This window comes from Protopterus annectens, chromosome 2.part1 (genome assembly GCF_019279795.1).
Source record: "Protopterus annectens isolate FY-2018-M chromosome 2.part1, PAN1.0, whole genome shotgun sequence".
Classification (NCBI taxonomy): Eukaryota; Metazoa; Chordata; order Ceratodontiformes; family Protopteridae; genus Protopterus; species Protopterus annectens.
In genome coordinates, this window is record NC_056729.1 from 1,786,331,657 (window position 1) to 1,786,344,369 (window position 12,713).

The following is a 12,713-nucleotide window of genomic DNA, read 5'->3' on the forward strand; positions in this document are numbered from 1 at the left end:
CTGTAAAACAAACCTTAAGACACACTGTTGTCAGGACTAATTATAAACTAACAGCAAAATTAGCATAAGAATTACAAAATGAGTGAACAAAGGGTTTCCTTTTATGATGGGGTTGAATACCTCCGTGGTTCCAAGATAAAATGTATTTATTTGTTTGTTTGTTTGTTCAGTGGAAGAGAATCATAAATTTGTCCTGTATATACAAAATTGCATAAAAAATATCAAAAACTAGAGACACTTTATATAGCCAAAATTTTCTCACCAACACTTCTAATATTACATGTGTCACTACTTTCTCTCCTCACTATTTTGTGACATTCTCATCCTTACTAACTTCCAGGCATCATAAAAATCAAAACTTGAACAATGCTATAATAAAGTGGCTAAAGTTGCAGTAAATACCCCTTTCAGAGCTCACCATTGTATAACTCTAAAAAGCCTAAATTGGTTAAAACTACCCCATCAGCTAACATACAGTGAATATAAAAAGTCTACACACCCCTGTTAAAATGCCAGGTTTTTGTAATATAAAAAAATGAGACCACAATAAATAATTTAAAAACGTTTCCCATCTTTAATGTGACCTATAACCTGTACAATTCAATTGAAAAACAAATCTGGGAAAAATATAAAAAATTAAAAAAGTACAATAAGCTGGTTGCATAAGTGTGCACACGCTTAAACTAATACTTTGTTGAAGCACCTTTTGATTTAATTACAGCATTCAGTCTTCTTGGGTAGGAGTCTATCAACATGGCATATCTTAACTTGACAATATTTGCCCACTCTTCCTTGCAAAAGCTCTAAATGCCATTATACACAACTATTTTCCTAATGTTAAACAACCAAAAGAGAGGGAAGCTGAAAATTTCTCACCTTTACACATCAAACATATGATGACAAGGTGGATTATCTAGATGTTCTGCTTAGTAAGAAATCACAAGGGAGTTTTAAATCTAATATATACAGAAAGCCCACCTATTCGAACAGCTACATACATTTCAATAGCCTGCACCCGTTACATCAGAAAAAAAGTATTGTGAAGGGGCAATACGTTAGAATATCACGTATGACGTCAGAGGATGAAGACTTCCTCACGGAATGTCAGAAATTGATGTCCATGTTTCAGGAGAGGGGATATCCAGTAGAGTTCATTAGTCCCATACAAGAACAAGTCATTACTGGTAGAAAAGACAGATATGCCCCAGTGTTAGGGGTAGGAAATATTTTATCGGGACATGACAGGAATGAAAACACCAATGTATTTGAACACGCCTTTATTACAGAATATAGTAACAACTCTAATGACATTAAGAAAATTTTGGTACAGGAATGGGAAGCATTCCAGGCATTCACAGACTTGCCCCATTTGCAAGGCAAAGAAATTAAAACAGTTTTCAGTAGGGGTAGAAATATTAAGAGTTTGTTAGAACATGTCCCCTATCAGAACAAAACAACACGCTTGCGTAAGGGGACATACAAATGTGGTACTTGCTCACAATGCCCTTACATTATACAGGACGAACAAGTGATTATTACAGCTTTAAATAGAGTCATCAAAGCTAGAGAATATTCCAACTGTAACAGTCAAAGAGCAGTTTATCTGGCTATTTGCACACAATGTCCAGCATATTATGTGGGCAAAACGGAGCGTACACTCCGACGTAGAATATACGAACACATGTACGACATACAAAAAGCCAATATTAATAATGCTTTGTACAAACACACCTTGATATGTCCTACAGCCAGGTATAGATTTTTTGTATTGGAGAGTATAGAAAAGGATCTTAGGGGGGGACCATGGCAGGCGAGGTTGGAACAAAAGGAGACTCACTGGCAAATTTCCCTGGACTCTAATAAAAAACCGGGTTTAAACGACTACATTTCCATTAAGCCCATACTAAAACTTAAGGCCAGTACAGTATAGACATATTTTTATATTCAAAGTTTTTAACTAAGTTTTTAAGTATTACATAGTGTTATTTATAGGAGTATTTGTGACACTAGTTAGTGTTTTTTATATGCCATACAGGTTAACTGTGTGTATATGTATTTAGTATGTTTGTCCAATACAGTAGAACGCATGTTTAGTTACAGGATACAGCCTTTACAATGTATATAGCTTTAATTTTTAATTGGAAGAACATGTGATTATTATAGGTGTATTTAAACTGAGCATTTTTTAGCTTTCATTGTCTGAAGAAGTTGCACTCAGCAACGAAAACGTGTCTTATTGTTGGAAATTACAGCGTTAATAAAGAAGGTTGATTTTAGTGCTTTTCCATTTGGTTCTTGGATATTCATTGGCAACATCCCTGAAGCTGTTTTTGGTATTTTCCTAATGTTCCTACTCAGTCATTATGATACAAAGACCAAAAACTCCTCTCTGTCCACAAACCTACCAAATCTGCTGGAAATGATCTGTAATCATACCATATTACTAAGGCCTAGAACCCCTTGTCTGTATTCATCAGGTCAATAGCCTCCATCCAGTCCTTTAAAAACATTTTAAAAGGCTTCCTAGCCAAAAGCTAGCTTTGTTCTTGCTCAGCCCCTGGACTACATCCCTAAATATGAACAACTACCCGTTCTTGCCTGATATCTCCTTACTCCCCTTCTTCTGTCACTTCCTTACTTCAGTTTCTCTCCTATTTTTTATCACTTTATATTGCAATTCCTGTTTGCATTATGTTAATTTACCTTTAATTTCTCTAAACTGGCTAAAATGTTCTCTAAATATAAACTTATTCTCATATAAGTTGTATCTACTTTTAACCAATTTTGGCACATTATGCCTAATTTGGTATGATTACTTAAACTGTAGATGTTTTTATATTATTTTAGAATTATTGTTCTTAAATGTTTTTTGTAATACTTTGGAGTTTTTCTTCACAGACCTCCACTGAAAATGCCCACCTACCAAGTCAGACTTTCCCAGAAATTAAATATAAATAAATGAATAAACTCAAGAGATATTCAACAAAGTAATAGTAAGAGACGAACATTGCAAAGTGTCGATCGGTGTAGTAATACATTTTTAGTCTATGACTGAGTATCCAGCACAGATGCCACAATGCAATAGGTAGCATACAATTAGCTGGCTCAGGACTTCATGTGGTGGTTAATAACAACCGACAAAAATTCACAGGATTCTACAAGATAGATAGCACAATATATTAAATGTTACAAGAAATGGTAGGTATACAATAGGCACAGGTCCCACAACAGAGTACTTGAGATGTCAACATCAGGACAAGATAGCACTGTAATAAATATATTGCATAAAAGAAGTTATAATGCAACAATATGTGTGATACTTTAATATCAAGGATACAATATAGCTGGAAACTAAACAATGTGCCACAGTGACGGAATTCAGCAAGGAGCAGCAATTAACACTGCTGAATCCAACATCACTCCCAAACAGGAAGTGCCACAAACTGCCACCACAAGCAATCAGATACAACAAGATGCAAGTGAGCACAAGGAAGTTCATGTCCAGAGAATAAAGGCTGGCTGGAATAGAGCAGATACCAAGATGGGCTCCCTACTGAAATGTTGGGACTCACAATGCTGAGTCCAAAACACTAAAAAAAGGAATAAAAATACAGGATTAGAGCAGATATTGAACAATGCTCTTCTCTTTTAAACCTTTTTTTGCAGAGGATGCAAGCTTCCCCTGGACCTCCATTGTGGGGGCCAAGCCCCCATACCCCTCAAACTTACATCTACCAACTCCAAGATCATAATACCTCAGTTAAAAGAAATATTCTGAGATGTGGCAATCTTAGACTTAGCATATGTTAACATTCATATGCACGTTGTGTTGAATATTCCACTAGCCTACATAACACTTCTAAGATGTTGTGGGACTGTTTTTCAAGTCAAATTCAGTAGTAGATTTCAAGCTAGGTTGATCCTGTCACAGTTCAGTAAAGTAGACTAAGGGTGTCAGCAAACACAAGTTTAATCCTACCCGAACTGCAAAAGGTCATACAGCATGTCTTTTCCTCTGTTGAAACTTGGCTATCCGATGCCCAGTTAATACTCAACCCTAACAAAACTAAACTCCTCATCTTCGAACCCACTAAACATACTCAAAACAACTTTCACTTTATCATCACAGCAAAAGACAACACCACTATCCACCCAACAGATCACACCAAATTGCTAGGAGTTGAAATAGACAACAATCTCAAATTTGACATTCACATATCCATGACCATAAACAAAGTCCACTACAAACTAGGAGCCTTATACAGAAATAAGCAACTCCTCACCAAAGCAGCTAGGATTTCAGTTACAAATTCATACCTTATCTTATCTCCACCCTACTTTATGCCTCTTCAATATATACCAACCTAAGGTAATGCGATCTAAATAAACTCGAGACCTGCTACAACAAAATCGCCAAATTTGCCACCGGGGCATCCTACCACAGTCACCACTGTCTCTCACTTACTGAACTAGGCTGGCTAGAACTCCCTCACCTCCTTCAATGGTATCAACTTGCACTTGCCCACAAACTGGTTAACCATCCTCTAAAGGTCCCATCCCTCCAGTATCTACTCCAACCCTATCTCACCACCAGACCACTATGGTCCAGCAACAAAAATCAATTACAGGTTACTAGAGCCAATAACACTGCTGGAGAAGCACTATTCCCCAGCGCTTATAGCCAAATTATGTAACACCCCCCCCCACAATAACCTCTCTACCATCATGCACCCACTTCAAAGCATTACTTAAAGCGCACCTAAAAACATGATGGCTATGCCCTTGTAACACTCCCCTCTAACTTCTTCCACTCCATCTACCATCTACCCTCTACCTCTCTTCCACCCCACAAACTACCTTTGATACAGCAAGCTCTGATATGTCCATGCCTGCCTACTTATTATATGGCAGTAACTTCTTATTGTAACAATTGTTAATATCTGCTATGACTTTGTGGATAGAACAGATGCTAGTTATCTACTGAATGTAATATGTTCTTCATCTGTAACTATGTTTGTAATATTTCAATTGCTAGGATTCTTAATCTGTAAGTATGTCTGTAATATTTTAATTTGTGGAGCTTTTCTCCCCGGGCCGCCGCTGAAAATGGACCTGCTTCCAGTCGGACATTCCTGGTCAACAAATGTAAATAAATAATAAATAAATAATGAAGACAGAAAGAGCACACAGGCCAATTAAATCTAGAATTGCTATCTAACCAATAACAGTGCAAGCCAGGAAAAAAAAAACAGGAGTATATCTTTCTCTCACCATGGATGGGCTAGGGGTCCAGTATCAGACGCAAAATTACTGCAGTACGAAACAGGACTTTTAAATCAATATTAGTACATGGTAATGCATAAAATAGGTAAAGAAGTTACTTCCCAGATATTGTGAGAATGTTTTGCAAGGCAAGTCCAGAAGCAGAGTTCAAGGCAGGTTAGTCGGAACCATAGCCCAGCACATTTCCAAAACCACAAAGACATCCTTGATGCAGCACTGTAGACATGCACTGCAGACAAACCTCAGCAATACACTAGCACCCTATTCCATGTTACATATAACTTCATCTGCCACTGTAGATAAGAGTCAGCAGAGTGGTATGGCCAAGCCCTTCAAGCCGCAAGAATAGTGACTCAGCATGATGATGTGTTTGCTGTAGATGACTCCAGAATTACACACACACACACACACACACACACACACACACACACACACACACACACACACACACACACACACACACACACATGCCGAGCAAAGACAGGGTAACAGTCAGCTGCCTCTCAGATGATATTCTTAACAATATGGATTTATATATAATATATATATATATATATATATATATATATATATATATATATATATATATAAACATAACTCAATCTTTTAGCACAAGAAATGTGGAGAAACAAAAAATAATGGAGATGGGGAATAAAGGCTCAGAATCAGGGAGAGATTTTAAATGTTGTTCTTACAAGCTTACAACATTGATAGAATAGCAGTCTTGCCTTATCATGCATTTACTGAAGGATATGAAATCTGAAACCCATTGTCTGTCATTATTTTGTAACTTATATCCTCAGTGATTTGCTAGAGAAACATAACTTTTATGAGGAACAGTCCAAAAATATGAGGCATGTGTTTGTAAGTGAATGGCATAATGAATGAACATACTTTAATGCACTTTTTATGTCTCTTGTTCAACAATCATTTTATGTTATGGCCTAGGTGTAGACTTCATTAAATAGTTACTCATGTAAAAGTTTCTAGTTTTAGACACATTGCTTGGCCAGTGTGAGTATTTCATTTATCATGACTAGAGCATATCTGCTATACAGACATTAAAACACCATAGTAACCATTTTGTAAATGCAATTAGACTTCAAAAGAACATTACAAATAATGTAGGACCCTTAGACCTTTATATCAATGCAATATTATTAAATCATGATATACGATTTGCAGAACTAAATTTCCTGTTTTTAATTGCAGGAACACATCCTGTAATCATTAAAGATTAACTAAAATGTATATTTATTTACAGCCATGCCTTGTCCCAAGCCTGTAGCTCCACCTCATGGTCAAATTTCTCCAGCACAACAAAAATACATCTTTAAAGACAGATTCAGCATTTCCTGTGATACTGGGTATGAAATGATGCAGGTAGGTAGTTATATGTGATATGCACTGGCACTCTTGAAATTAACTAAAGTCTGTATGTTGTTGCAGATTAATTTTTGCAGTTGTTTTTATCCCTTGTTGAGATACTAGTGCATTTTTTATTAAAGTAAGAGCACATTATTTTATTTTTCCTTTTTTGCCAAAAAGCTACAAAGGATTTATAATATTTGCAGATGTAGCAGAGCAGGAAGAGGGGAGTCAGATGAGGAAGAAATGTTTGAGACCAAGTATCCATTCATCCACCCTCAACCCCTTTTCCCATTTTTGCACATGAGGTTGGTGTCACTTTCAGCAGTGACAATCACCTAGAACCAAGGCTTGCAGCACCAGGTGGCTAGCCCTGCTGCAGTATTTCTTCCACACCACAAACTCGCATGCACACTCATATGTATGGTCAGGTTACAGGGTCCAATCCACTGGCTACTGCATGTCTTTGGAATGTAGAAGGTAACTGGAGCACCCAGAAGAAATCCATGCAAACACTGGTAGGACATGCAGACTCCACACAGAAGGCACCTCAGCTGAGAATTTTCGCACGTAAAGCAACCTGAAACAGTATTACAGCACTGCACTGCAACCTGTTCATAGGTTAGTACTAAGCTAACTGCCCTTGTGAGCCATTTTAAGCCTAGCCAATTATCCGTTGTGAAACTCAAACCCTGCACCTTGTGTTTGTAAGGCAAGCACCTTAACCATTAGCCACCCTCCCAACCCTGACTATATACTGTACACAGTTTCTAAAAATAATAATAAATAAATAAAAAAGGGCACACAAACTACATGAGCAGTTACAAAAGGGCTCATGCTAATTAGTCACACTGTGTTATGTAATGCATTTATTTCATTCATGTGGCACATTACTCTGAAACCCATTCTAAAGTGTAACACAAAAGAAGATGAAGTGAGAAAAAGAAACACTATAAGACTCCTTAAACTGAATTAAATTGAGGTTCAGATAGTAATAGATTCCAGAAAATTCCTACTGTATCAGTAAGGAAGAGGCATCTGCTTAGCTGACACCAAAATGGTACGATGAAAGAAGACGTATGGGGATGGCTTAGCTGTGGACACAGTAAATGGGTATATCAATGTCAGTCAGTCTCAGCACAAGTGTGCTTTGGACCTGATGCAGATATACCTGTATAAGCCTGTAAGACGCAATGATCTATTTCTAGTGTCTCTGCTATGAAACTGCTACAAACACAAGGGGATGCTAACATTCCCATAGTCATTTATATGCCATGCTAATAGAGCCAGTGTGTACAAATTATAATATTTGCTAAATGGTTCTATTATATCCAGGTTTTGTGTACAATACAGCATTTTGATCATATCACAGCTGTGTTATCTGCACTTCCCCTCATTCTACTAAAGATTTATTGTATTAATAAGTTTCTTATTAGAGATATGAATCATTGAATAAATATTCAGCACCACCTAATTATGCATAAAACTTACAATTAAGGTCACAAACAGAAAAGGGATTTCTTCACCTGGATTATTAGTTTGTGTATGCTTTATATTCCAGTCACAGTATAGAATTTAACCCCATGATTAACTATATGATGTCACTGGGTCTGTTCCATGTGTTGTGTTTCTCTTTAACATATACATTTTACTTTCTGAATTAATATATATATATATATATATATATATATATATATATATATATGTGTGTGTGTGTGTGTGTGTGTGTGTGTGTGTGTGTGTCTGTGTGTGTGTGTGTGTTTATGTTGTCTTGCCTATAAGGTCCAGGTTTTGGGTGAAAGGGGTCCTTGGACCAGTTCACTTAGCCAGTTAAATATAATATAATATAATATAATATAATATAATATAATATAATATAATATAATTATAATATAATATAATACATGTATTGTTTATTTTTCATCACTCGTGTAACTTTGTTATAAAATAAGGATAAATAAACTATAATATAATATAACATAATATAACACACTTTATTATATTATATATATTGTTTATTATTCATCACTCTTGTGACTTTGTTATAAACTAAGGATAAATGAACTTGTATATAATATAATATAATATAATATATAATATAATATTTTCATGTATTGTTTAGTATTCATAACTCTTGTAGCTTTGTTATAAACTAAGGAAAAAATATAATGTAATATAATATAATATAATATAATATATTACATGGATTATTTATTATGCATCAATCTTGTGACCTTTTTATAAACTAAGGATAAACTACAATATAATATAGCAATATAATGTAATATAATATATATTACATTGTATTGTTTATTATTCCTCACTCTTGTGATTTAGTTATAAACTAAAGAAAAATGAACTAATAATATAATATAATATATTGCATGTATTGTTAATTATTCATCATCCTTGTAACTTTTTTGTAAACTAAGGATACATTATCATGTAATGTAAGATAATATAATATAATATAATATAATATAAGTATTGTTTATTATTCATCACTCTTATAACTTTGTTATAAGTTCAAGAAGTGTATATACATTTGCTCTAGAACATTACTAGTACACTTCCCATAGATGGGTGGGTGCTTTGACAGAAAAGTTTGTGAGTCATCTGTGTATAGTATCGAATGTACAGTGATAACTTTTACAGATGGATGTGAGAGGTTTGGAAAGAATGCAAAGGCTATTCTGTAGCAAGCAGAATAAAAGAGAGAAGATAGGAGAAGAAGTCAAAAGCTACACTAGAAAGGCGGAAGCAGGAAGGCAGAAGTTGATAGGATTAAGGTGAAATGGCAACTGTAAACTATGTGAGACATCAGAGCTAGACAGGCATGTGTGGCACGTTAATTACTTAGTATCTTAGGTAGTTATATCTGGCATTAGGTGCAGATGTGCTAGTACAATTTTACTTGTGTGTGTGTGTGTGTGTGTGTGTGTGTGTGTGTGTGTGTGTGTGTGTGTGTGTGTGTGTGTGTGTGTGTGTGCGAGCGTGTGTGTTTGTCACAGAACAAGATATGAATACTTATCACATGCAGAGGCTTACATGTACTTAAGTGGGACTGCAGCCACGGACTGGATAAATACCTGCAACAAACAAACCAGCTTTGGCTCGTGCAGTTTAGAAGTCTCATAAAAATCCATTTTCTGCTACATGTCATATTATACTCTGCTTAGGTAAAATATTTCATTTTCAATTAGATTTGAGAAAAGCATAAGTAATGAACATACAGTTCACAAATACTGCTAAAAATGTAGCAAAAGACAGAGACAAGCTATATGTATTTAATAGTGAAGTGATAATAAGGGCATGAGAACCTTTAAAGGGAGCAAATGCATTTTTTAACTATTTGCATAATACTGTCACAAGCCAAGGGCACACAAACAGATGTTTCCTACACATACAGGACTTCTTTAAACAAGGTAATGTCCTCGGGCAGGATTCTGAAACAATTACAGAGTACAACAGTCATATTTACTTGGCTCACACATATACACAGTGTTGGCAATTCACATGCAAGGTCTGCATAGGTATTAGGCTTTGTACAGCGTCCAGTACATTTAGAAAGAATGATAAGATATGCAAATGAGTAAGAAGACACAGGTAATGTCATTCAGAAGCACTGTGGACACAAGTTACTCACGTGTAAGGAATAAGTATATGGAAAAAATATCAGAGTGCATAGTAGATATGCACAGCTGATTAAACAGAAACAAATTCATAAGCATCACACTATGCAGAGACCTACTATGGCGAGACATGTTTTGCAGCAGCATCCACTTTAGTGTCCACAATTTTTATACCATGGCTTTAGATCACTGGTCAGGTCTGAGTGGACCATAAGTTGGTAAGATCTGTGTGAAGCATGTGCAACCTCTATATGGCAGCTGAAGGAATGCATGCTTACTAAGGCAGGTATTGCCTTAACTATTTCCAACACAGAGACCTTCCAGCATCCAAAAGAGAATGAAGGTGTCTTGGTAATCTAAACAGAGGATATTGGACATATTGCCTGTCGTGCTAATTCAGTATACAGAAGACCACATGTCATTCATCAGATTCACACAAGAGAGACACCACTATTCTTGCCCTCTGTGACTTTGCCATATTTCATCCAGTCCTGGGTGTCACTAATTGTATGCATGTTGCAATTAATGCAGTAGCGTGTTCACACAGAGATAACTATATTAATGGAAAGGCTAACAGTCTTTAAACTGTGAAGGGAAAGGTAATGCAAACATGCAAATGGCTTCACAATAAAGGTGTTCATTCACCATTCAGCATAATGGCAGTGTGAGTGTATGTGTATGTGTGTGTGTGTGTGTGTGTGTGTGTGTGTGTGTGTGTGTGTGTGTGTGTGTGTGTGTGTGTGTGAGAGAGAGAGAGAGAGAGAGTGAGAAAGAGAGATATCAGCATATGCAACAGTTCTGATCTCCATGGAGTCTTCACTGAGATGATTTTTCAGATGGGCATCTACTTGGTAAATGTGGAAATCATAAGGAGCTAATAATCCATATCTCATTCTGTTGGTGGCTGATGTAGAGTAACCCCTCTTCCACAAAGGTTCATGTATTATACTTGCCCATCATAATCTGGGAAGATGGAAGGTCAGCTGGGGGGTGGGGGGGGGGGTAAGCTCAGCTGTCTCAAGGGGAGGAAATGGGTCTGTGACACCACACTGTACCCCAGTGGATGCTGGAGAGCAGCATTAGTGACTCACATATATACTCTGAATGGGTGGGCTTAAGTTTACACACCGTGAGTGAGAATGCCCATAGGCATATGCTTACATCACTGCACATCCACCCCTCATGAGAATGCCAGCAAATACAAAAATACTAGGCTTTTGGCTCTATGGCCTTTATAAGTCTGGCCATGTTATACCCTTGTTCCCTTACTGACCAAATTGTATGGTCTATATTTGCAGTGTGTCTATGATCAGCACCGACTGCCCTTATCCAAGAGGGACATAGGTGACACCCCCAGATATTTACGGTCTCCCATCCAGTTGTCTAAGTTATGCTTAAATATGGTCATTGGGGAGCTCTGTTTTACGTGAATTGGAAGTTTGTTCCAGAGAAGTGGCAATCTCTGGGCGACATATCTGCCTCTCCAGCATGTTCTGTTAATGTTGCAGGCTAGGGAAGGATCCCTAGAACAAGTGAATCTTGTCCCATTTGACTTCCAGATGTGCAGCATTTCCATTAGGGTAAGGTCCGAGACTGCTCTTTAGGCCAGGCACAAGTTGCTTCTCAGCAGCCTATAAGATACAGTGGCAAGGCCTTCAGTCTGTCCATGTAGTTCATGTGTTGAACACCCTGAATTTTCATGGTGAGAAGCCTCTGAGGTCTCTCCAGCTGCTGCAGGTGTCTGGTGAGGTACATACAGAAGAGAGCATTGTATACTATTAGTGGTCTGATGAGGGATGAGTACAAGGGAGTTATAACATCCTTAGCTCTGAATGCGATGCCCTTTCTTATGAGATGTGCAACATAGAAGGCCTTCCTTACCACTGTGGGCACATGGTGATCAAAGTTAAGGTTGCTGTCAACCTTGGTTCCCAAATCTCTCACCACAGGGTTTGAGTTAAGTGGGGTAGTGTTAATATTGTAATTTGCAGGGACTTGCCTTTTGCCAAAAGGGCTGATGACTCATTGTTTTGTATTTAGTTTAAGTCCATGTCTTTGGCACTAATCATTTGTCTGTGTAAGCCCTTTTTGTAGTATGTCAGCATCATAGGGGGACTCAGTGATTGCACCCAATTTGCAGTCATCAGTGAACCTGGCAAGCCAAAGGCCATCTATTTGTGCCTGCACTTCTGAGGAATATATTCCAAACAGTAGAGGGCCCAGCACAGATCCTTGTGGTACACCACTGGTAACTGGTCTGCTGTTAGAGGTGGAATCCCCAACTTTCACTGTATGCGTTCTGTCAGTGAGACATTTGGCTCCCCCTCTAGTGACATATGGGTTAATGTCCCAGCTGGGGGAGTTTCTCAATGATGCCTGAGTGGGGGATTGTGTCAAAAGCCTTGGCTAAGTCAAGATAGGCTGTATGTA

At 37.2% G+C, this 12,713-nt stretch overlaps 1 protein-coding gene across 1 annotated transcript in view; it reads left to right on the plus strand.

Annotated features, from left to right (window-relative positions):
- Positions 1–12,713, plus strand: part of MASP2 (MBL associated serine protease 2) — a 900,261-nt gene that overhangs the window by 567,421 nt on the left and 320,127 nt on the right. Inside the window, exon 7 of the mRNA XM_044063217.1 lies at positions 6,548–6,666. Coding sequence (XP_043919152.1) covers positions 6,548–6,666 — 119 coding nt within the window. The remainder of the gene's footprint in view (positions 1–6,547; positions 6,667–12,713) is intronic.